Source organism: Furipterus horrens, unplaced genomic scaffold (assembly GCF_987537825.1).
Source record: "Furipterus horrens unplaced genomic scaffold, mFurHor1.1.pri manual_scaffold_4, whole genome shotgun sequence".
Classification (NCBI taxonomy): Eukaryota; Metazoa; Chordata; class Mammalia; order Chiroptera; family Furipteridae; genus Furipterus; species Furipterus horrens.
Window position 1 is genome coordinate 91,118,690 of NW_028327174.1, and position 27,770 is coordinate 91,146,459.

Here is a 27,770-nt window from a genome sequence, read left to right on the forward strand (position 1 = left end):
ATTTCACCAAGTCATTTTATTTAATGCAACAAAACTAAAAATTTCTCTGGAAATAAACTACTTTCATTAGATAAAAACTTTAAATTACAAATATATTCTTACTATACAAATAAAGATGAAAAACTCAAGAGCTCTCTCATCAGGAAAATTAGACAGATTAGAAAGGCTATAACCCTGATTCCTGCCAGTGAAATAATGAAAACCAACTCTACCTCTATCCTGATGTAATGACATCTCAAGATAGTGCTAAATCTTCCTCACACACAAAATTAGTTCACAGGATAAAAAATGTATACAATCCACACAATATACTTTTCCTACAAAAGAAAGAAGTCACAACTCCAAAAATATAATTGTCATAATTTCCAATATTAAGAAACAATGCAATTGAGCAGATCACAAAATCCCTGCTTCTCTACAGAAGATATTAAAATGCATAATTAAAATTTTAAATAATATTGTGTGAAGTAACTAATAAGATGAATAATTAAATGGAATATAAGTAACATGCAAGACTCTGGAGAACTGTATATCAAACAAGAAAAAACTATCCTATTTATGTTTTAAGATTTACTTTCATGATTAATTTAAGAAAAAGATATATGAGCTTATTAGAATTCTTCCTCCCATTGCTTTTATTTAAGAATGACTAAAAGCAACCATCCAAAGCTACTATCTGTGATTCTCTCAATTATACCATTACACTTGCTTTTATTTGAAAATTCTTCAATTTAAAATTCTCATTTTCTAGTTTAAAAATATGCATGCTAGACACATGTTAATCTACTCAAGAAAGAAACGATAAGAAAATAATACTGAAATCTGTAAGTTCAGATAAAGTTTTGGACTGAGCCTAAGCTAAGAATTTATCCTGTAAAAATAATAGAAAATATGTACGTACACTCAGAGACCATTATTTAACAGAGGCACAATTTCGCCACAGATCTCACATATAAGTTATTTTCCTGTTAAAAGATTAAGGCTTTTACTAAACATGATAAAGAGAGCATTTTTAAAAAATTCTGTGGATGACAGTTATTTGTGTCAGAACTCAAATCAAATTAATATAAATATCTGAATCTTAATAAATATATTTCTAAATGTGTGGATACTGTTTTTATATATATGGAAATTAAATTCTCATTGAGTATGCACTGCATAGATTTTTTTTTGTACTAGAGCTTCACATTTCCCATGTGAAGGGGAACAGAATCAAATCATCAGTTACCATTGAAACCGTGTTTTTTATAAGATCCAATTAAAAAATGTTCTATTCATGAAGTCTCCAAAATCTAGATTCATGGTAAACCAAACTTTGGCTTCAAAACTCCTCCAGTATTTGTGATATACCCCATTCTACTTATTTTTGCCTTCATGTGACTTCTACTTTAAAGCTTCTAAATAATGATGAGTGGAAAAAACCAAATCTTGTTTTTAAAGCCTCCATCAAGAAAGAATTGAACTAAAAAATATATGAATAGGACAACAAAGATATAGCCAATAAAAATGTTTTTTCATTTTTAAAGAACTATAAAGAAACAGCATTATTTTTACTTTTAGGAAAATATGAAGAAAAAGCATTAACTGTTTACTGAATTATACTAACATTTCAATAAATAATTATATTTATTAAAAGACAAATATTTTCTCTCTTCATTACATTACACAATAAAAATGACAAATTTCTACATGCTCCTAAAAGCTTTGTGTATTTACTTTATTTTTTTTTTACATGTAAATAACCTTTGGTAGAAGCCATGTGGTTCTAGACAAAATAAATGCAATTTGGTTTCCATCTCTGGTTTTCCCCTTAAAACCTAGAGAATTTCAGCAACTGATTTATATAGTCATACTTCACCTGGATGAATATCTGTCTATGATAAAAGGTATTTGGACTATCTGGGTATTAGAAATACTGTAAGCATTAATAACACCATTAAAAACCCTAAAGCTTCCTCAAAATTTACTGAATTTCATTGACCAAATTTAGGCAAGTAACCGTGAGTTCATATCATGAATGTAACCTGAGTTTTACTAACATACTCTTAACATAATATTTGATGAGGACCAGAGCCGGCACAATTATTCTGCTTTCCATGTCTACACACAGTAATCTTCCCTTTGACCTAACTTCAGTCTTATTCTAGCAAGAGCCTCTTTCCATATGAGTTTTCATTAAATATGTCAACAAATAATATTAGACTATTGACCATGCATATACTACAGTGCCTAAACCCCTAAAAATATAAGTTGTCCTCATTTTTTTAAAAAGCATTTTCAGGGTTTGTATTACAATTTTAAGAACTATACCTTCTGACCCGTATAAGAAGGTAACTTACTTTGATCACCATAATTCTTGAAGCAGGCAGAACACTGACCTGCTTGCCTCCAAACTTGGCCAAGTAATCTAGCCCCTGCAATGATGGCAATCTTTTAAATCATTAACATGTAGGTTATTTCAAACTAAAGGTCAAAACAAAAAGGGAAGAGGACAGGTACTGGCTAACTCTTTTGGATCAAAAGGACCATTTTTTTCTTCTCAAGTGATAATCAATGTTTATAAGCAAATGGTATCCTTCATTCATAGTGATAAATTATGTTGTTTATAAACCAGAAACTAACTCTAAGCGTCCCTGATTATAAAAATTGTAGCTATTCACAGAAAATAAAATTACTTAACACCGTAATTTTAACTTTGTATTTCTACATAAAAATTTTAAAACATACATATTAAAATGTAGTGGCAAGTAAGATATTTGATTACCAGTTCTAGATCCATGAGGTTTTACATTTTAAAAAGTCAAGGTACTTCTGTTATTAATTTTTCAGGTGTTCTGAAAATTTATTAATGTATTACAATAATTAATTTATACAATTTTTGTCCCATTAACATTACTAAGGTAGGAGAAATCTCTGTTTCCCAGTTTTATTAAAACTGTTTTTGTGATCTGGACTTGAGCTTCAGTAACCCCTATTAACAAATCAGGGTTCCTTGTCCAATAACTTCATTTATCCAGAACACAGACAGGAACCAAAAGAGTGAAACTAGCCTCAGCCAAAGGATAATTTAAAGCCCATTTACCTTATTAACAGGCAATAATTCAAGTCCTTGACTCAAAGATTTTTTTCTTATTTTTTTTTTTTAAAGTTATTAAAATATGTAACTTCCGGCCAAGATGGAGGCCTAGACAGACACGGCTGCATCTCCCTCCATAACTAAGAAGGAATAGAACTACCTCAAAACTGGAGACAACCAGAAGTTCCAGAAAACCGAGCTGCATGGAAGTCCAACAAACAAAGATATAAAGAAGAAATACTCATCCAGACAGGCAGGAGGGGTGGAGCCAGGGCAGAGAGAACACGGTGTGGTAGCGGCAGCAGCAAAGGTGGCGGCGGCCTGGAGTAAAGTGCAGCCACACATTTTAAAAAGTCGGGAGGGACACCTGGGGAGCACTCCCAGCACCAGACCAGACTGCGCAGCTCATGGTCCCAGCACCAAGGAAAATCAAGCCTCACTGCTTTTGACTGCAAACCAGAGGAGGTTGGGGTGGAGGAAGAAACTGCTGGTCTCTTAGCAGAGTCCGCTTGTTTAAAGGGCCCCCACAGTTCTAGAATGTCCAGACCCACCTACTCTGGGACCAACTGCCAGGGTAACAGCTAGAGGGGCTCCAGTTCCATACGGAAGTGGGAAAAGTGCCTAGAAAAGGAGCGAGAGCTGCGTAGGCGGCATTGTTCCTTCCCGGACGACCCCCCTCCACACACACACACAGCACCACAAAGTGGTGAACCGGGTCGCCCTCTACCGACGAATAGCTAAGGCTCTACCCCTTACAATGTAACAGGTGCGACAGCTCTACCTAAGACACAGAGGCAAACAAACACAGGAACCTGTCAAAATGAGGAGACAGAGAAGTATGGCCCAAAATGGGGAATGGATCAAGGTTCCAGTGGGAGAACTAAGCGACGAGGAGATAGCCAACCTAACAAATAAGGAGATAACCAACCTAACAGATGAAGAGTTCAAAACACTGGTGATAAAGATGTTCCCACAGGCTTGACAGATATGCTTAAGTACAGCAAACACATAAGAAAAGAAGTGAAGACTATGCTAAATGAAATGAAAGAAAATTCACACAAAACCAATGGTGAAGGGAAGGAAACAGGGGTTCATATCAATTATTTGGAACATAAGGAAGAAATAAACAGCCAACCAGTACAGAATGAGGAAACAAGAATTGAAAAAAATGAGGAGAGGCTTAGGAACCTCTGGAACAACTTTAAACGTGCCAACATCCAAACCATAGGGGTGCCAGAAGGAGAGGAAGAACAAAAAATTGAAAACGTATATGAGAAAATAATGAAGGAAAACTCCCCAAATTTGGCAAAGGAAATAGACATACAAGTCCATGAAGCACAGAGAGTCCCAAAAAAGCAAGACCCAAAAAGGACCACACCAAGACACATCATAATTAAAATGCCAAGGGTTCAAAATAAAGAGAGCAACTTAAAGGCAGCAAGAGAAAAGCAGAGTTACCTACAAATGGGTGCCTATAAGACTCCCAGCTGATTTCTCAAAAGAAACTTCGCAGGCAAGAAGGGGCTGGCAAGAAGTATTCAAGGTGATGAAAAGCAAGGACTTACAACCAAGATTACTCTATCCAGCAAAGCTATCATTTAGAATGGAAGGGCAGATAAAGTGCTTCCCAGACAAGGTAAAGCTAAAGGAGTTCATCATCACCAAGCCATTATTACATGAAATGTTAAAGGGACTCATTTAAGAACAAGATCAAAATTGTGAACATTAAAAAAACAACAAACTCACAACTATCAACAACTGAACCTAAAAAATAAAAACAAAATCCAACTAAGCAAACCAGAATAGAAACAGAATCATAGGTATGGGGATCATTTGGAGAGTTATCAGCTGGGAGGGGGAAGGGGGAGAAATGGGGAAATGGTGCAGGGATTAAGAAGCATAATCGGTTGGTACAAAGTAGATAGGAGGATGTTAAGAAAAAGATAGGAAAGGGAGAAGCCAGAGAACTTATATGCACGACCTATGGATATGAACTAAGAGGGGTAAGATTGCTGGAGGGAAGGGGTGTACTGGGTAGAGGGGCGCAAAGGGGAAAACAAATTGGGACTACTGTAACAACATAATCAATAAAATACACTTTAAAAAATGTATTTGTGTTCTTGATCCTAAGCAGATTAAAGAAAGGGGTTATAAGAAAAGAGATAAGACAGCATAGGGCACCTAGTTGTGCAATGGTTCTCAAAATGGCATCCCAGGTAAAATAATCTCATCAGCATCATTTAACACATGGGTCCCCAACCTTTTTGGCACCAGAGACCAGTTTCAGGGGCAGGCAGGTGTCGGTGCTCAGGTAAACTTCTCTCACTTCACTACTCCTCTGCTCTGGACTTGGGACAGGAGTGTGGTGAGAGACACGGGAGTGAGCTCAGGCTAGCGCAGCCCAGTTCCTAATAGGCCAGAGACCAAGGGGCTGGGGACCCCTGATTTAACAGATTCAGAGAGCAAGAGAAAGACCTTACCTTCAAGGAGTTATAATCTAATACATTGCAGCAGGAAGACAATGGAAGGGGTAAATAATCTAAGTAATTACAAATTGCTCTAGACACTCTGATACCTAAAGGATATCATTTGTATTCTGGTTCAATACAATTACTGAGGTACATAAAGTTGAGCACATATCACCAAAAAAAATTTTTTTTTTTTGTATTTGATTGAAGCAACAGAGGACTGCAAATTTTGGAAATCTTTCTTTAAAAAATTGCTGAAAATGTAAAGTTTGACAAAGGTATAAGGTTCTGAGATTCAAAAATGTCAGGTATGCTGGAAAACTTCATTTCTTATGAAGCTGAAAAGATGCAAATAAGATAATGTCCAAAAATGTATGCACATGATTCAACTGTTAAAATTTTGCATCCCAAAAAGCCTGGGAAATGTAGCCAAGCTACTTTAAAAAATGGAAGTCCAGATTTTGGTACAGTCATCACTGGAGAAGCTTCCAATTTCCAGACCTGTTCACAACTACTTCCCACTCATGCTCCTCTATGCTTCCTTCCTTCCAGGTGACTGGAAAGATATTCAGAAGCCACCCGATCTGGATTCCTGACGATGTGGAGGAGTGCATCCCAGACAACTGAACTGCCTGGACTATTATAAAGCAAGAATAAATTTCTGTCCTGTGACGGACAGAATTTGGATCTATTTGTTTAAACATCACGAACAGTGGGCAGTAAGATTTCTGTCCATAGTAATTATGGCTTAGATAGCAACTTGGTGACTACAACCATATTAATATCCTATTGATCTTACTGTTTTCTAAAAGGTACAAAGCCCCCAAAGGGACTTTTAATTACTAGTTATAATTGATAGGCATACCAGTCTAAAATCTGGATAATAACATCTAAAATATGGGAAGATGTTTATGAAATCTTAAGAAAGTATCTCTCACTTCAGATATATCAATATGGAAGAGATCGTGACTAAAAAAATCCAGAACTAAACATAACCACCATATAAACATGCTGTCCACATCTGAGTACATACTCATAGTAGGTTTTACATGTCTGTGTGCACTAGGAGTTTTAAAAGGGATACAGCTCTTAATTCCTCTCCTTTTAATAAAACCCTTCCCGCATGCCCTACTCAGGGTAACTGCACATCTGAAAGGCAAAGAGTAAGGAAAAAGATGACTAGTAAAGCTGAAAAGAATCAGAAAAAATTCAAGAAACAGAAAAAGCTGCCATCAGTGAATTCATTCCAACAGAATTAAGAGAACTGCTCCTAACTAGACATGTTACACAAGCACAGTCATTTTATTCACACACTCTGTCTCCACTGAGTAGGTAACAACATACCATGCACCACTGAGCCAAACAGTTAAAGAAAAAATGATCCCTGGAGCTATCAACCTATTTAATTGAAAGGAAAGAAAACAACTAACTTCTAACTCTCCACATCCAGCTAAGAATCAGGAATATGTTCTCTCTGCCTTTCAGTTTATCCAAAACCACTACAACACTACTCTAAGTTACCCCAGACTCTAATCTTATATTGCAGAAAGAAAACTCCCCTCATCTCCACCTAGGATGCAAAGGGAGCCTTGGTGGGATTTTCTGTTTACACAGACTATGGTAAGGAAGTCCACAAGCCTTTGAAAGTTCTTTTAAAGTCTAGTACAAAAATCAAATTCTTCTCTACTTTTTGCTACCTCCCATCATTGTCTTCATTTGTCTCCTTTTAGTGTACCTCTCTCCTATAGGTCACTGTGTCGCAAAAAACATAGAATTTTAGATTAGAAAGACTTTTAAAACCCACTATACTATAGAAATGAAGATGCTAAAACACAGGGACCAAAAGGTGTGCCAAAAGCCACAGCTACTTTAGTATAAAAAGTGGTACCATATTCTAAAGGCAATACAGTCCAATGAAAGTGGCTCAAGAGCAGCAGGAGACCTTGCTGCAAGAGCAGACCACTGAACCTATAGTCAAAGGGAGCCCTACCTACTCCCACCAAGCTCCACCCCTTAATTAAGGGACAAGTTAGCCAATACATGAGATTTAAACAGGAAGTCCACAACAGGAACTCTCCAACCTAACAGGACACATTAACCAGGGCTTACCAACCAGCAGAACAATATCTACTGGGAGCTAATTAAGCCTTACCTGACAGGTCTCCAAGCCAGCTGCAGCAGCCACATCCCCCTCTGTGCCATTAACGTCTCGCCTCAGTTTCCTGAAATTCCCAATTGGGAAGGGAATATAGCCAGCAGGCACTCCCAAACCACTTGTGGTTCTACAGTACTACTGTTAGTAACCTTCCCTGGGACATCAACATCTGTATCCATTTATATGCATATACAGAGTGGTCTCCACATTACAGAGCAGTGAAAAGGCTTTCTACACAAAAATTTGGGGACCCCTGATCTTAACTATAAATTTTTAATTTATTTTTTAATGTAGAAAGTAATCCAATTAGAAAACCTGGAAAGGTTTGAGTGATTCTGCTGAATATACCTGAAAAACAAAGTAGTTACAAAAAATGGAAACATGCAATTTAAACATAGTACTTACAAATATTTTAACTGGTTTTAATGTTTTAGCACCTCAAAACACAGTGACTCTAGTCCTGATGCAGTTAAACTTTCAAGAGGCATACTTCTGTTCCTCATATGACTTCATCTATATCCTTCTGAACATTTATTTGCACTTTCTAGAAGTTCATCAGATGTTTATTGACTAAAATTCACTATACGTAAAGAGATACCCACCAATTAAAATTTTTCTCCAATACAGAAATGAAGTGTAGTTAAATGAGTAAACATTTACTAGGCACCATCAATATGGCTAAATTTGTGCAAGGTAAAAAATGACAAGAACCCTTCTTCTTAAGGAATTTGTAATATGCTCGTGAAATCTAGACAGGTATTTAAAACAATTAGAGGAACACTTTATTGCTAAACTACCTCTATTGTCATTAAATGTAAAAATAATTCAGAAAAATCAGTTGAAACGGAATATCAAAATAAACTCATGATAGAATTACTTGACAGTCCCAGAGAATCCAGTAAATTTTTGAAAAAAATTTTACTTACGAGGAAAATCTGCTTAGAGTTACAGCCTATAAAAAAATCCTATAAAAATTTCTACTTACAAGGAAAATCTACTTAGTTACATCCTATAAAACATGACAATGTTTAAGAATTATGTAACTATTTCTTATAATTTTTATTTTCAGCAATACTGTTTAGTGAAACAATCTAAAATGATAGCTTATAAAATATTTATGCCTTTAGTGATTTGAACCAAGAGCCTAAGATACACAGTGAAATTTTAAATGTGAACTTAGATATTCACCATCTGCAAGATTGTTAGCAAAGTTTCCTATTTTCCTAACGGTATATATACTCCTTAGCTGGGTATCAGAGTAGTAATACAGTGAGGTACACAGATCTGTGGATTAAATTCTATCTAGCCATTATGATTTAAAACAGCTTATGATTTTAACCTACACAGTTTGTTAATTTTAACAGTTTTTTCCCTGTTTGCCCTCTCTCTTGTTTTTCAGTCATACAAACAGATCAGTTATATGAACACACACATATGTACGACTAGCCAAAAAAAAAAAAAAAATAGTTGAAAGGACTATCATGTAGGAAACATTTTGATTTACTCCGTTCAATACAAAGGGAAAAAAACTAGGACTTGTGGATAAAACACAAGACAGAGTTTAGTCCAGATGAGATATAATTTTCTTTTCTATTCAAACTATAAAATGTACACGGAGCTGCCTTGGCTAGCTAATGAATTCTTTATTGCTTTTATAAGTTACAAAGAACAAGCTAGATGATAATCTGTCAGGAATGCCACCTCTAAACTGCTACAAGGCTGAACTATGTAAACCCTAAAGGTTTCACCTAGATCACTGACCAATATCAGATTATCATACAACTGAATGAATTAAGCCTCCATTTTATTCACTTATGATATAAAATGCCACAGAGCTAATGAAATCACAAAATTTTATTTTTTAGCATTGAAATTTAAAAGTAAAAGGGATCTCCTTATCCAAATCTTTCAACAGTATAAGAATATTTTAAATAGTATATGTTTTATATATAAACGTTCAATACCTTCATATTTTTTAACAAGAATAATGGATAAATACTAATTTCCCCATAACTTGACCAAGCCAAAAATACATTAAAGAATATTAGCCAGCCCTAACTGGTGTGGCTCAGTTGGTTGGGCGTCATTCTGCAAAGCAAAAGGTCACAGTTCGATTCCTAGTTAGGGCACATGCCTGGGTTGCAGGTTCAATCCCAAGTCAGGCCACATATGAGAGGCGACTCACTGATGTTTCTCTCCCTTTCTCCACCACTTCCCCTCTTTCTAAAAAAAAATCTTTAAAAATAAAAGATTATTAGCCAATTTTACTTATCAATTTGGTACCCTCAGAAACATATAAGTGATTAAGTGCTTCAAAAACTGGATCTAAAAAACATAATAAATGAATATCATTATTTAATAAGTTTAGTATTAGTAAATGTTTTTCCCCAAATCAATAGTATATATTTACAATAAAATATATCAAATGGTCCAAAAATCTGCACCATCCTCATCTTGAAAGAATAAAGATTTGAAAATACTGAAACTCACTTATAGCTCTCTCATTTATGAATCAATGGTGGCATTTTTGAAGTCTAAGAACTCCCCTCTGTTCCTCCCAAATGTCCACACACAATTAAGCAGAACAACAGATACTCAATTACTGAATCAGGATTGCACATTAAACCACCAGATGATGTATCATAACACCAGATAGAAACATATGCTCCTGTTGCTACCTCTCTCAAGCACTTTCAAACAAACTGCAGCTAATACTGAAGTCAAGCACACCAATACTTAGTTTACGATGTCTACTACCAAATCAAAACACTCTTAGGAAAAATTCTGATTAAGAAAAACATTCAGCAATTGGTTCTCATGATAAAATTATTTTTCATGGCATAAAAATATTAAAGCACAAACTATCATTTCATATACTTAGTGTAGTCATATTTTCATTCTTAAAGACCTATTCAAAATCTGTTTGCCTAAAGCAAAAACTACCAAAAAAAAAATCTTTAGACTACATGCTCTGGAAATAAATTTAAATAAATTTTGCTCAGACTGTGTTAAACCAGTGATTCTTAACTTTTGAAGGCTGTGGATCTCAGGATAATATGGGCTGTACTAGGGAAAAGTGCATATTTACAAATTTAGGTGTTTTCAAAGATAATGAAGCCCAAGTTAAGTGCCATTCTCCATACTCTTATAGCAACTACCTTCAAAGAAGATTCTTAGAAACTTTGCTATTGTTCTTAGATTTACAGCACATAAAACAAGTAAATCCTTGATTTCTTAAACTAAAATAGAATATAATGATTGTGTATACAATTCAATGAAAACGTGCTGCGTATTTTTAACACTTTCAGTACCCTGAAACATAATTGGCTATAATAAATTTAAATAACTTGTGCATAAAGTTTTACTTGTTTCATTAAAACTTTTTTAAAAACACAAATCAAAGATGATCAGAACAAGTTTTAAAAAAGACTTGATTCTCTTAGGAGCAACCTTGTTCCCAGAATTATGCTTTTGTTTCTTACAATTTGAGGAAATTCAAAATCTTATTATCTACTCAACTTCGCTCAAGTATTTTTACATTTTGGTCAAGAGATACATTTAATATGTATTTCTTCATATGTAATAAAAATGACATTTTTCACATTTGAATGCCAAAATATTTAAGGCTTCATAGTTAAGAAAAACAGTAGTTTTACACATTTTTGAGGGTAATAATCTGGAATAGAAATTGAAAAAAAGAAAACTTTATAACTGAAAATTATCAATAGGTTATATATGTAATAGACAAGAAGCAGTAACAATAAATTACATCATCACTAAGGTAAACTTTATGACCTTTTTTATTCTACAGCCTTAAAGCAGAATGTCAAGAACCTTTCTTAGGCCTTGAAAAAAATAGCATTTGTGGCTACAAAGTAATGGAAATACTGAAGGAGTAAATGGCTTTCTGGAAGTAAGTCAGACTTAAATTTTTTCTTTGCTCATCTCCAGAGAGTGTTAGGCCATTAACTAAAAGGAAAAAATATGTGGAAATAATAAATGCAAAATTATTCTGTTTTTGAAAACTATTTTAGCTTTGTTGATTATCATTTGAAATGAAGAACAATTTTTAAATAACGTATAAAAAATTTAGGAATACATTTAATATAATATACTGACCTATTTCCAATGGTTCCAGACAGTAATTACTCATCAACGGGAAGTAGAAGGACCATTTTTTAACATTAGAGCTATGCAGAAGAGTAAGTAGTTTTTCATCTAATTTTTAAATTAATTAATTACATCCCAAATTTAGGTTATAATACCACAACTGGAGCCAATCAAACACTTACCTACACACAAATTAATACCTATTGGAAAGTTTAAATACCACAGCATTAATGGATTTCTTAACATTTTCAAGATCTAAAATTCCCTTTGACATTCTTAACGCCTCCAATATTTTAAAAAACTATTTTTTTTAAACGGCAAGCTTGAACTAGTCCGATCAAAGATGTAAACAAAATACTTATTTTTGAAACAAAGGAAGATGTGTTATTATGCCAAAATAAACTGGTACTTAATTACAAAAGCCAAATCTATTGGTATATGGGTACCACTGTGAGTGCTTTATAAAAACTGCTCAGAAAGCTGAACAATCTCTAAGAAATTTTCGATGTATAGCTGACATGTGAATTATGCTCATGTGTACAATGTGAACACACCTCAATGGGAGAAAAATCACAGTAGCACATTACTTACAAGTAAAACTTTTAGGCTACTCAATTCTGAAACTGCTGTCTAGGGAAGAAGGGAAAATGTTTATAAACTTAACTAAACCTGAAAAGAGCTTAAGTAGAAGGAAAGGTAATGGGACATGTGAAGGTAAGGGAAGGAGGCATTGATAAAATCCTTGGCAACACAAGGTTATTCAGTCTCTGAGTACACGTGATACTTCACATGCTAAACCAGATGCTCTGTTCCATAGATTATCATTACCTTCTCTCATTCTTCCCCCAAAGGTCTTTGATTCCATATCAGTATCAAAACCAATGATTTCTCTTACTAATTTCATTAAGCCCTGAAGGTAGTACTAGATCCAGTCTGATCTAGAACAATATTTTGGCTTCATTTAATGCATATATATAACCAATGTGGGGAGCTCAAGCATTTTACAGACACAAGACAACCTGCTCATCACTTATGATAAATTCAATATAATTTTGCATACCTCACTTTTCTGATTAAGGTACAGAGCCATAGAGGTAGCTGGTGTTAATTAGCTAAGAAATTTTTCATATCTTCATATTATAATAAATGTTTGTCATGAGCTAGAATGCAAAATTTGCATGTATTTTTAAGATAAAAGAGAGAAGTTTAAAAAAAAGTTATCTAAGGTCACTATGAACCATCCTTAGAACCTCTGGGGTATAAGACATTTGTTCAAATTCTTATGTCATCATGGATAAACTTGGAAGAAAATGATTGAGAAATACTGTTTTTCCCTACCTCAATGACCCCTAATACTTTTACATTTCTTTCCTACTATGATTTACTTTACCCAATTAAAAATTACTATTACAGATTTATAATCAAACATCTGAAAGATAATAAATACATCTAAACTTGTGTTCTGAATAATAATGCTATTTTTTAGAAATCTAGTACAAAAGGACTTTGAAGTAGATATACACATCAAAATTTATTTCTATGCTCTTAGATAAGTTTTTGAGTGAATTAGCATTATCACTGACTTTTTAAAAAGGGAAATACTAAGGTCCAGTTATTTTTCCTAAATAACTCTTTTCTTCTTTAAATTTATTTCTGTGCTTTTTAAACACCCTTGCATGTGATTTTTTTGTTCATATTTAAACTTTGCTTTCAATTTTTCAACTATGGTACCAAAATCTGGAACATAAAACTCACAATGTGTTCAAATGTGAATCGTTCAAGTATACAATTTCAGTTCTGATAAACTAATAGCAAATGGTGCTTACAGATTTGGTATCTGGAACTCACTGGAAACAGTTACTCAACTTACCTGGTGCTAATCCAGCAGCAGCAGGACTTCCCATGGATGGGTGAGAGAAAACTTGAGAGAAGGCAGACATATTTGACTGGGACACGTTACTCAGCCTGGAGGTTGATCCTCCTTTAGGAATAAATTCGCTTGCAGTAGGATTTGGTGTCTATTTAAAAATCAAATATAGTAAGTTAACACACTTTAAGCCCAAAAAAGACATTGAATCTACGAGGCATAATTCCACAGTGTTTGATTTACTGATTAAATATTTTACTGAAAAAATTTACAGTGCTTTTTAGTTTCCATAATTTGGAGTGGTATAATTAAACTTCTTGAGGGAATTTATTATATCAAATTTGTGAATTTTAATCATTTCACTTGCAGGGTTTAACCTCAGAAACATGTAAAATTTGCCTTTATTGTCAAATATGCATCATTACCAAACTATTGTAACACATTTTAGAGAACTGGGAGGTTGAGACTACCTCAAAACTGAGCAACAAGTTTCAAATTTAATAGCTTTAAACCACTTCTACCAGAAGAAAGGTCAAAACGGCCTTTATTCCAAAATTAATCACTTCCTTTTTTGTAAGCACTTAAGACATTTTCTCAACAATATGGTGCCATGTATTTAAGTAACCAAGAAAAAAAAACACTTATAAACAAGGCAAACATGGGAAAAATCAAGATATAAGAAAAAAAAAACAGACGCCCCAATGCCTGCAAAGTATCACATTACGTTGTATTAAAAATATTTTACCATAAGATTACATTTAAAATATTTCTTCATAGTTGTACTATGTCACATTTTATATAGTCAAGTGGCGTGGTACTTTTGGCTTTAAGAACTAGTAGAACATATGAGACTGTACTTCAAATTCATAAATGGACTATATTTTTGTCCATGTGAAATAAATATCCTAAATTATTTTTCTGAAATGATGAACATTTTAAATTCTACATGTTTAAGTATAATAAAGGTTCGATGACCATTAACATGAATGATATCACCTGAATTCAACTTCCAACAGGGTCAACCAAGGAAATATGTTCATACTTCAGCTCACATTTTATGTATATATATATATATATAAACTAAGTTTAAAGCACGAAACTATGACACAAAGAATTTAATAACTCAGAAGTATTCTAGAACTAATAATCATTAAACAATCAGAAGATGGACTAATTACTGTACAACCCAATAACACTTCCCAACTGTCAAGTTAAAAGTTCAAATATAAGACTTGGAAGCTAAATCAACAGGCTAACCTGATTTTAAACACTAAAACAAATGACATTTCACCAGTTGCATGCCAGGTAAAATTAAACACAAAGTGAGAAAATGTAGAAGAAATGTTAATCTGAGCTTAACTGAAATATACTAGGTATAAAATGAAACTCTTTTACTGCCACATCTAAGACATGAAATTCTGAGGGGAGGAGGTGGATAACCAGGCCTGAGTCAAAATATATTTTGCGTAGAGAAAAATAAAATCCTCTTCTAACTGTCATACACACACACACACACAGAGTAAACCTTCCAAATTCTAAAGTTTTCAAAAATTGTAGCATGTTCTTTAGAAGTATGGTCAATTTCTTAATTTCTAGAGTAGAAAATAAGCCAACACATTTTACTGATGTGTTAATCCCTAGTTATAGGAAACAAATGGCTACTGACAGAACCACTTCTGAGCTAAATCTGTGTGTACCAGTTAATCCTAAACCTATTTTAGAAGATGGAGTCAAGATAAAAGCAATCAAGATATCTGTAAAAGTTCAAAATGCCTATGAAAGATCCAGACTTCAGGATTAAAAGATTAGTAAGAGACTGTAGATTTAGACAAAGAAAATTATATATGCATGCAAAACTTTTTAGTACCACGCTCCTAAGAAATAAATGCTACCCAGTTTTCATTTCACGTATATCCTACATTTACTGTGATTTGAAAGCCGAATTTCTCTAAACTAAACCTATTTCAATTGACCTGAAAGCCTCCATTTAAGGCATCCTATAAATTGAGAACTAGGAGGTGAAAGTATATTCTACCCTCGCCAAACAAATCATATATAAAATGTCATTCTAACAAAGTATAGAGGACTTCAAAATTTACTATAATAGAAGTTATAAAAAATAACATAACTAAAATTCACACACTAAACTGCAACCTGTAGAGATTCAACAACCAGAGATGCAAAAAACCTGCCCAGCAGTGAATTTTAATAAAGAAGTGAAAAAAAAAAAAGGGCCTAAAATCCTCCCTCCTTTGTTTAAGTCCTGATTTAAGATACAGGGCATTTCCCTTGACTGGGTGGTTTGAACGTTTGTTTTATTCAACTCTGAGTATTTGAGTAAAATAATTTAAACAGCAGAAGAAAGAATTATATAGGACTTAGATACAACACAAAAAACAAAATCTAGGAAAAAGAACACAGTGCTACTCTTACTAATAGGTAATATAAATCCCTACAGCCAAATAATGAACTATTAGAAATGTTTAATGTAATGATAAATTATTACAATGAATACTTAAGATAATAAATTTAAAATAACTGATAAGATGTGCTCTTAAAACTTTTAATATTACTGTTTTAAAATATATAAGGGTTTTTGTGAAGTAAAATAGCATAGGCACACACCTTAACATGTTAAGCACACACTTTTAACATGTTAAGAATCCTTTTTTTAAAGAAAAGGCAAAACTGGTAACTAGAACAAATCACATTAAAATGAAATTACCTATTCATCAGAAAATAAACAATTTCTCTTAGCTTTAGGAAGTGATGGTTACATCTAGAAGACTCAAACTTGGGTTATATAAATTATTTGCTAACTTCAACGACACTAAAGAGAATAAAGTAAATTGGGAAAAGGATAGTGAAAAGGAAAATCCAAGTTTTATTATTCCTGTCCTATGATTTAGAAAATAATACCTTTCTAACTACTGAGGTATATATAGTCCTATAATATTAAATCTGTATTTTTTTAAAGACATAGACATATTACTACTATAATTTCTATTCATTTTAATCCTAATTTTTATTTATATCTTAAACAGCTATAAATGCACATTTGAAAAAAAATTAATGTTTCATCAAGTTAAATAACAGACATTCACTTTGTGAGAATTTATCAATAAAAAATGGAGTTTTGGATTCTCACATACTTAAAACTTATATGGTATCTTTCATGCCAAACACAACCAACTACTTTTTATATAGTGAGTTCTCCAAACTGACATCCCCCAATATTTAAATAGTATTTATCTGTACTCTCTAGACAGCAATATACTATATCAAAAGTTCTGACCTTCAGCTTTAAAGCACTGTTATAATTTTATCATTATATTTTAATGAAATAATAATTAATGTTTCAATCCACACATCCTACCAACCAAAATGATACAGTATTTCCTATCTACAAATGACCAGTAAAAGTTTTTTACAAAGGAAGATGTTTTCTGATGAGGTTGCTAACTCAGGGTTAACACAATTTTAAGCTTTCCTACTATCATTTAAACTAATTTAATTAGTGCAACAAAAGTAAACGTGCAGCCATTAAGTTTTTCTTTAATTAGGTAGAAAGCACAGAAAGAGATTTATACAAAATGAAAACAGAAAATAAAATATTATGTAATATTTCATTACAAATATGTCAAAAAGGTATATGCGAAAAAGAGTTGTCTTAGGTGAATGAATGATTAAGAAGCAACTATATTCCTGAATGCTGATCAGTTTCTTTGTAATCACATAGTAAACTTATAAGACCATAAAATATCTTATATGGTACAGTTCCTTATAATGAGCTCTACTTGGCTTTAACCTGTCTTAATGTCTTCATAAGTTATCAGTAATCTTTCTACTCTCTGAATGAAACATGACCTGGTCACTTTTTCTTAATAGCTTTACTTAGATATAATTAACATATAATAAACTACATATTTAAAATATAAACTTTGACATGGGTGAAGTCATTACCCAAATCAAGATAATGAATATATCCATCCTGCCCAAAAAGTTTCCACCAGCCTTTTAAATCCCTCTCTGCTCCACTACTTTGGTCTCCTCGCAAACATAGATGAATCCAGCTTTCTCTCCCTATAGATTAGTCTGCATTTTCTAGAATTCTTTTTTCGATATAACAGATTGATGTTAACTACAAAATTTTTTATATGTAACATGTCGACTTTAATATAGCAGAATTTGGCCTTTATAAGATAGCTTATACATAAACAATGTTACTTTGCTTAGCTGTCCTAATCTATTTAGTGTTGCACCAACAGAGCCTCTCCCATAGCTTTTACTATGTAAACAGATTCCTCCCCTTAGGACAAAGTGTAAAAGAAAATTTGTTTCTACCAAGAAAAAACGCTAACAGAATTATCAAATTCTAAATTATCAGCAGATATAACACCAGAAATAGGTTATAGGATAACTCTAAAGTCTTACAAGTAGTATAAAAGAAAGTTACAGTGTTGACCAATAAGAACACACAGGTTTCTCATTAAACTTTGTTTTAATGGGTCTCAAAACTCTTGACAGCTTTTGGTCAAGTTGTTTCCATTAAAAAGTACTGATTTTAAAAACTAGTAACTTAAAAACTGCCACACACACACACACACACACACACACACACACACACACACACACACACACACACACACACACAAACGGTCCACAAAACATTCACCTTCCCTTCTGAAGGTTTGAGGAGGCACTGTAATCATTAACCAGTCCTTTACTATTAAACTTAAATGGCCAACTGAGACACAGTCCTGAGACCAATCTTCCACCACTGATTAAGACTGCAGTGGCAGGTGTTGGGAATAATATTCATTTAGCCTTCTGAGCTTTCTGGGCAAACTTAGTGACTTTGCCAGCACCAGCTGCCTTCTTGTCCACTGCTTTGATTACACCAACAGCAACTGTCTGTCTCATGTCACGAACAGCAAAGCAGTCAAGAGGAGGATAGTCAAAGACGCTCTCAACACACATGAGCTTGCTAGGAACCATATCAATAATGGCAGTATCACCTGATTTCAAAAACTTTGGGCCATTTTCCAGTTTTTTCCCAGAGCGACGATCAGTCTTCTCCTCCAGCTCAGCAAATCTGCAGGAAGTATGAGCTGTGTGTCAATCCAGAACAAGTGCATATATAGCACTGATTTGGCCTGGATAGTTCAGGATACTCACCTGAGCTGTGGAGTCAGCTGCCTCCATTCATGGGTCATTTTTGTTGTCACCAGCCACATTGCCATGACGAACATCTTTGACAGACACATTCTTGACATTGAAGCCCACGTTGTCCCCAGGAATAGATTCACTCAAAGCTTCACCGTACACTTCGACTTGACTGGAGCAAAGGTGACCACCATGCCAGGTTTGAGAACATCAGTCTCCACTCGACCCACAGGGACAGTACCAATACCACTAATTTTGTAGATGTCCTGGAGGGGCACATGCAGAGACTTGTCAGTTGTCTGTTGGACGAGTTGGTGGCAGGATGCAATCCAAGCTTCAAGCAGCGTGGTTTCACTGGCATTGCCACCTTTCAGGGACCTCCCATCCCTTGAACCAAGGCATGTTAGCACTTGGCTCCAGCATGTTGTTGCCATTTCAACCAGAAATTGGCACAAATGCTACTGTGTCAGGGTTCTAGCCAATTTTCTTAATGTAGGTGCTAATTCCTTTAACAATTTCCTTGTATCTCTTCTGGCTATAGGGCAGCTCAGTGGAACCCATTTTGTTAACACCAACAATCAGCTGTTTCACACCCATGGTGTAAGCCAGAAGGCCATGCTTACAGGTCTGCCATTCTTGGAGATCTCTGCTTCAAATTCACCAACACCACGAAACAAATCAGGACAGCACAGCTAGCCTGAGATGTGCCTGCAATCATGTTTTTGATAAAGTTTCTGTGTCCTGGGGCATCAATGGCGGTCACATACTTGCTGGTTTCAAATTTGCACAGGAGGATATCAATGGTGATACCACGCCCCCTTTCAGTTTTCAGTTTATTCAAGAGCCAGGCATACTTGAAGGAGCCTTTCCCCAACTCAGCAGCCTCCTCAAATTTGTCAATGGTTCTTTTGTCAATCCCACCACATTTGTAGATCAAATGGCCAGTAGTGACCACAATGTTGATATGAGTCTTTTCCCATTTTGGCTTTGATTTAGTGGTGGTTTTCGTGACACCTATGTCCTGGTGGCAAACCCATTGCGAAAAAACTAGAATTTAATATAAATGAATCTTACATATGTATATACGTGCTGCCGCCGCCACCGCTGCTGCCACCACTACACCACGTCCTCTCCGCCCTCGTACCTGTCTGGGTGAGTATTTCTTCTTTATATCTTTATTTGCTGGACTTCCATGCAGTTTGATTTTCTGGAACTTCTGGTTGTCTCTAGTTTTGAGGTAGTTGTATTCTTTCTTAGTTGTGGAGGGAGATGCAGCATATCTGTCTACACCTCCATCTTGACCGGGCCCCTGATAGTTTGTTATTAGCATATATAAGTGCAACAGATTTCTGTATATTGACTTTGTATCCTTAAATTTTACTGAATTTGTTTATTAATTCTAACAGTTTTATTGGTTGAGTCTTTGGAGTTTTCTATATATAATATGTCATTTGCAAACAGCGACAGTTTTACTTCTTCCTTTCCAATTTGGATGTCTTTTATTTCTTTTTCTTACTAATTGCTCAGGCTAGGCCTTTCCTGTAATACTATGTTGAAAAAAAGTGGCAAGAGTGGACATCATTACCTTGTTCCTGATCTTAGGGGGCAAGATTTCAACTTTTCGCCATTGCGTATGATGTTGGCTGTGGCTTTGTCATGTAAGCCTTTATCAGGTTGGGGTATGTTCTTTCTATACCACTTTGTTGAGAGTTTTCTTTTTATCATAAATGAATGTTAAACTATTAAATTTCTTGAATTTGATAATTATGTTGTAGGTATATAAAATCTTGTCTTTGTTTTAAGACCTATGCTGAAGTATTTGGGGGTAAAATGTTATGATATCAGCAACATATTCTCAAGTTTACTAATACAGATGTAGTAAAAGCAATACTAACAATAATGTGGTGAGGGAGAGAGAAATGGTAAGATACTAATGGCAAAAGTAAGGGAAGGCCTTATTCTTGCAACTTTCCTGAAGATTTGAAATTTTTTAGCATAAAAGTTTACAAGTATATAAGCTAACTGAATCAACCAGTGCAAATTAAGTAACACTTTCAATAACCCATGGATCAAAGAATAAATCACAGGGGAACTTAGAAAATATCTTGAACTACACAAAAATACAAATATATCAAAATTTGTATTCTCTACCTAAAGTTTATAGGAACCTTTATAGCTTTAAATGCTTACAACAGCGCAAGTTCTAAAATGAATTATCTATGCTTCTACCCTAAGAAACTAGAAAAAGAAGAGCAAAATAATCTCAAAGTAAAAGAAAGGAAATTATAAAGAGCAGAACAAACATTAATGGAAAACACAAAACCAACAGTAGACAAAAGAAGAAAAGTCAATGAAACCAAAAGTTGGTTCTTTGGAAAAAATAAATAAAACAAAATTGATGGATCTTTAGCTAAACTGATCAAGAAAAAAAGAAGATATGACATCAGCAAAAAGAAGAGCCCTGGCTGGTGTGGCTCAGTGGACTGAGCGCCGGCCTGCGAACCAAAGGGTCGGCAGTTCGATTCCCAGGCAGGGCACAGGCCGGGGTTGCGGGGCAGGTCCCCAGTTGGGGGCACATGAGAGGCAACCACACATTGATGGTTTTTTCCTCTTTCTCCCCCTCTTCCCCTCATTCTATAAAGAAATAAAATCTTTTAAAAATTGAAGAAGAAAATAGAGGAGACGTCACTTAAAAGCATAATCAAAGACCATTAATGAACAATTTAAAAGAAATGTGCTGAAGAGTTTATGTCAAGAAATTTCACAAATGACATGGAATGAACAAATCCCTTAAAAGGTACAACAAAACCCAAGAAAAAAGTAAAACTCTGAATAGACCTCTACCAAGTGAAGAGTCTGGCTTTCGAGGCAGAGCAAGGCCAGCGAGACTCAGATGGAGCGAAGGAGAAGGGTCGGAAGAAGAAGCAGCGGTCACGGCCGGATCATGTTCAACCTTGTGGGGTATTTGAAGGACTCCATTAGCTTTCCTCTGGGTGAAATGCTGAGTTACAGCAAGATTCTGAGAAAAGGGATGACCTAATGTTACTTTATTTCAGTGGGTTGTCAGCATTACCAACTTCTTAATAAAGAATATTGTCCATAGGACAAAATTCATACCAGCTGACAATACAGAGAAAAATGAAAACTTACATGTGAAAATAAAACGAAGCAGAAACAACCTCATAAAATATAAAGGATAAACTGATGGGGGTTACAGGTGAAAAAACTGAAGGGGAATAAGAGATACGAACTTCCAGTTATAAAATAAATAAGTCACCAGGATGTAATGTACAGCACAGGGAATTTAGTCAATAGTATCACAACAACTTTGTGCTGTGACAGATGGTTAATAGACTTATCATGATGATAACCTTGTAGATATATAAATGTTGAATAACTGTGTTGTATACCTGACACCCTGGCTGGTTTGGCTCAGTGGATTGAGCGTCGGCCTGCGAGCTAAGTGTCGCTGGTTCGATCTTCCAGTCAGGGCACATCAGAGAAGGAAAACTCTGATTCCAAAAAACCTCCGCTGCCTTGCGGCATACCTCTTCAGGGGAAAGGCTAAGGGAGTAAACCCCGACAGAAAATCCGGAGCCGGAGTCCCTAAGGCGGTTTGACGTTGTAGTCAATACCGGCAACTCCTGCGGCGCACCTGAAGCCAAGCTGTATTGACTCCGTCTTTCCCTTGGATCCTTCAGCTGCGAAGAAAGGGGGTTCTGCTGCATGGGCAACAGCAGATCCTCCATATCACCCTGCCCAGGCTCTGTAGCTTCAGCTTCACTGGAGAGGACACTCCAGCGTCATCGCAAGATGTCGATTCAACACGGGAGGAGACATATACCGTGTCACTCCCGAGTTGGACTGCACAGCCATTCTCGGCGGTGCAGATGGACTCTTAAGAAGCTACACCATCGTCTCTCGAGACGGACGGCTGCCGACAACGACATATACGTGCTGACTTTTTAACCTTTTTGGTAAGCTGTTTTCCAAAGTAGTTGTACTATTTTAATATGTCCACCAGCTGTACAGAGAACACAAGTTGCTTGATGTACTCAGGAACATGAGCTTGGTAGGACTTTTACATATGAAAAATTTTAATAGGTGTATAGTGATAGCTCACTGTGATTTTAATTTTCATTTCCCAAATGACTTAGTCATTCTGTATCTTCCTTGGTCTTTTCACATTTTTGACCAATTTTATTGAGTTTGTTTTCTATTAAGAAATTTTAACAGTTCTGGATAGAAGTCCTTTCTCAGATTATGTGATACACAAATATTTTCTCCAGGTCTATGTATTTTCATCCTCTTAAAAGTCGCCTTTCAAAGAACAAAAATTCTTAAATTTTGATAAAGTTCAGTTTATCAAATTTTTCTTTGATGGGTCATGTATTTGGTGTTGTATCCAAGAAATACTTGCCTAACCGAAGGTCACAGATACTTTCTCCCGTAAGTTTTGTGGTTTCATGTTTTACATTCAGGTCTATGAACCATGCTGAATTAATTTTTGTAAAAAAGTAACATTTTATATATACTCATTATTCCAGCACTGCTTGTTCAAAACATCAATCTGTCTCCACCAAATAGCCACACTGAAAATCAGCTAATAAGTGAGTTAATTTGGGGGCTTTCTAATCTATTCCATTGATGCCAATCTATCTGCATGCCAACAGTACTTCATCCTGTTTACTGTAGCTTCACGGTAAGTCTGGAAGTCGAGTAGTGTTGAATCTTCCTTTTTTTTTTTTTTTTTCCTTTTTTAAAAATTTGGTTTGGTTTGTAAATTGTGACATTTTCATATGAATATTAGACAAAGTTTGTCAAATTCTATTAACTAGCTTACTGAATTTTAATTGAGACTACACTGAATCTACAGATCAATTTGGGGAGAACTGATATAATTCAGTCTTCAGATACATGAATATGATACACATTTCAATTTACTTCTTTAATTCCTCTCAGAACTATTTTTAAGTTTTCGATATATAGGCCTTCAGACATTTTATCAGATTAATACCCATTTTATATTTGAGATTGTAAGTTGCATAATTTGTAAAACTTTGCTCGTAAGTATGCATCCGTTTCCTGTGGCTGCTGTAACAAATTACCACAAACCTGATGGCTTAAAACAACAGAAATTTACTCTCTGTAACAGTTTCTGGAAGCCTAAAGTCCAAAATCAAGGTGCTGGCACTCCCTCCAGAGGGACTAGATTAGAATCCATTCCATGCTTCTCTCCTAGCTTCAGTTACTGCCAGCACTGTCTGGCATTCACTGGCATCCACATCACTTCAATTTCTGCCCCTGTCCTCAAATCTCCTGTGTGTGCAATCTCCCTCTGCTTCAGTCTTACAATGATTGTTGTTGGATTCAAGACCCACTTGAATAATTCAGGATGATCTCAAGTTCCTTCATTTATCACATCTACAAAGGCTCTTACTAAATGAAGTAAAATTCACAAGATCCAGGGACCAGGAACAAGTCTATCTTTTTGAGTCCACTGTTCAGCACAATAAAATAGAGAAACAAAATTGAGCTGAGTGTGTTGATTTTGTACCAAGAGAATTTATAGAACTCACTCATTTATTCAAATGGCTTTCTTGTAGATTATATCTTATTAGTTACAGATATTTATATTTTAACTACGGATGATTATGTTTCTGTGAAAAAGACATTTTTCCTTCTTTCCAGTCCTTTCTTTCTTCTTGCCTTATTACACAAAAATACCCAGTAAAAATAGAAGTGGCAAAAGCAGACATTCTCTCCTTACTTCTGATCTTAAAAGCATTTAGTTTTTCACCATTAAGCATATTTGCTGAGTATTTTCCACAGATGCTTTTTTTCAGGTAAAGGAAATACCCCTGTATTTCCAGTTTTACCAGAAATATATATAGATTTTTGTCACTTTTTTTCCTACCTATTGAGATGATCATCTGGTTTTAGTTGGGTAATATGATTAATCTCATCAATGGGTTTTTAAATATTAAACCAACTTTACATTACTGGGATAAATTCCAATACTTCGTGGTGTATTATCTGTTTTATGTACCATTAGAATTCAATCTGCTAAAATCTGTTTAGAATTTGTACATCTATATACTCGATAGACACTGGTTTTCTGGTTTTCTTTTTGTGCAGTCTTCATCTGGTTTTGTTATCATAGTAATGCTGACATCGTGAAATGTATTGGGATGTATTCCCTTTTCAATTTTTAAAAAAAGTTTACGTAGAATTCATATTATTTCTTCCTTAAATATTAGGTAGAATTTACCAGTGAAGTCATCTGGGCTTTCAATTTGTTCAAAATATTTAGCACTAATCATGTTATCTATTACTTCTTGAGTGAACCTGGGTAGTTTGTGTCTTTCAAAGGTTTGTCTTTTTCATTCCTTTTCAAAGTTATTGCCATAAAATAATTCATAATACTTCTTTAGTGTTTTTACAGCATCTGTACAACCTAATGATGCCAGCTATTTCATTCCTGATAATGGTAATTGTGCCTTTTATCTAGTTTTTTCTTACTCAGTCTGGCTAGCTATTTACCAATTTTATGGATCTTTTCAAAAAACCAGTTGGTGGTTTCATTTCTTCTGCACCGTTTTTGTTTCCTATTCATTTCTGCTCTGATCTTAATTATTTCTTTTGCTTTTTGGGGTTTAATCTGTTTTTCTTTTCCTAGTTTCTTCGGTAGATGCTGAGAGCACTGATTTGAGAACATATGTTCTTTTCTAACATAAGCTTTTAATGCTTTAAATTTTCCTGGTTACTACTTTGGTGGCATCCCACAGCTTTTGACATGTTTTCATTTTCATTCAGTTCAAATATTCTGTAATTTCCTTTTCTAAAAAAAAGATTTTATTTATTTTCAGAGAGGGAAGGAAAGGGAGAAAGAGAGGGACAGAAACATCAATGTGTGAGAAAAACATCGATCTGCTGCCTCTCACACGCTCCCAATCAGAAATCTGGCCCACAACCCAGGCATGTGTCCTGACCAAGAATCAAACTTACGGCCCTTCTCTTTGCACCTCTGGAATGATGCCCAACCCAGTGAGCCATGCTGGTCAGGGCTAATTTCCCTTCCTACTACTTCTTTTACCCATGAATAATTTAGAAGTATATTATTCCATTTCCAAACTTGAAGAGTGTCTAAAGATCTTTTTGTTATTGATTTCTAATTTAATTTCATTGTGGTCAGAGAACATTTGTGTGATTTGAATCTCTTTAATTTTATTGAGACTTGTTCTATGACCCCATAATTGGTCAGTCTTGGTCAATATCCCATATGCACTTGAAAAAGAGTATGTATTTAGTTGTTGTAGGGCAGAGTGTTCCATAAATATCAACTGATAGTTAAAATTGTTCATGTCTCTCATTTCCTTACTGATTTTCTGTCTTTTTCTTCTATTATTGAAAGTAGAGTATTGCCCTGATTTGGTGTGGCTTGGTGGGGTGGGCAACATCCTGCAGACCAAAGGGTGGCTGATTTGATTCTCAGTCAGAGCACATGCCTGGGTTGTGGGCCAGGTCCTGGTTGGGGGTGTGCAGAAAGTGGCCAACTGATGTTTCGCTCCCTTTCTCCCTCCTTCTCCTCTCTCAAAAAATAAATTAAATCTTTTTTTAAAGGAAATATGAAAATCCATTGTTTCTCTATTTCTCCTTGCAATTATATTAGTTTTTGTCTCAAATTTTTTAACCCTGGTACCAGGTTTCTAAACATTTAACAATGGTATAGCCATGTCCCCTTTACCTTTATCAAATGATACTTTTTCCATGGTAATATTCCCTGCTCTAAAATCTACTTTGTCTAACATGAATATAGCTATCTCAGCTTTCTTTTGACTAGTGCAAGGTATAACTTTTAATCTATTTTTATTTTTGCATTTCAAGTAAATTTCTTATCAGTTTTATATAGTTGGATCTTGTTCAATTTTTCTAAGTCCAATCTGAAAATCTCTGCCATTTTTTGGTATGTTTAGACTACTTACATTTATTGTAGATTTGGTTGGGTTTAAATCTACCTATCATCTTGCTGTTTGTTTTCTATTTGTTTCATCTGTTTCTTGTTCCCCATTTCCTTTTTCTGCCTTCTTTGGGATTTCATTTTATCCTCTCTCTCATTAGCTTAACTCTGTTCTATTACTATAGTGATTGTCTCACGTTTTATAGTACATATCACCAACTGTCTTAGTCTGCTGGGGCCATAACAAAATACCTCACACCAAATGATGTAACTGAAATTGAAGGTGAGAGTCCAAGATCAAGGCGCCAGTAATGCTGCTTTTTTTTGAAGTCTCTCTCCTTGGCTTTCAGACAGCCATCTTCTTGCTATGTCCTCACAGCAATAGACCTTTTCCAGTGCATGTGCATCCATGGTATTTGTCTTCTTCTAAGGATACCAGTCACTGGATTAGGGCCCCAACCTTAAGACCACACTGAAGCATAGTTACCTCATTAAAGGCCCCATTTCCAAATATAGTCACATTAAGGAGTAGGGCATAAACATATACATTTGGGGGAGACACAATTCAGTCCATAATACAATCATAGTCTTAAAACTACTGCAGATATAGTACAGGTTGACAATATTATACCTCCATTTCTCCCCTACCACACTTTGTGCTACTATCATGATATATTTTATTCTACATATGTTATAAATCTTACATTGCAGTTACTATTTTTGCTTTGAAGAATTATCTTTCAAAGAGACAAATAAAAAGAAGGCAAGTTTCTTATGCAATTACACACCATTTTGGTCAACAAAAGACTGCTTATATGACAGTGTTCCCTAAGATTATAATTGAGCTGGAAAATTCCTATCAGCGAGTTATACCATAATATTGTAGCACAACACATTACTCATGTATGTATTTGTGGTGATGCTGGGGTAAACAAACCTACTATGCTGCCAGTCATATAAAAGTGTAG

The 27,770-nt window shown here is 34.8% G+C and overlaps 1 protein-coding gene across 6 annotated transcripts in view; it reads right to left on the reverse strand.

The window, feature by feature from the left end:
- The window catches only part of PAN3 (poly(A) specific ribonuclease subunit PAN3), a 146,222-nt gene that overhangs the window by 60,275 nt on the left and 58,177 nt on the right, over positions 1–27,770 (reverse strand). For all 6 annotated transcript variants that reach the window (XM_090273760.1, XM_090273759.1, XM_090273758.1 and 3 more), the window contains one exon: positions 13,680–13,827. In XM_090273760.1, coding sequence (XP_090129886.1) covers positions 13,680–13,827 — 148 coding nt within the window. The remainder of the gene's footprint in view (positions 1–13,679; positions 13,828–27,770) is intronic.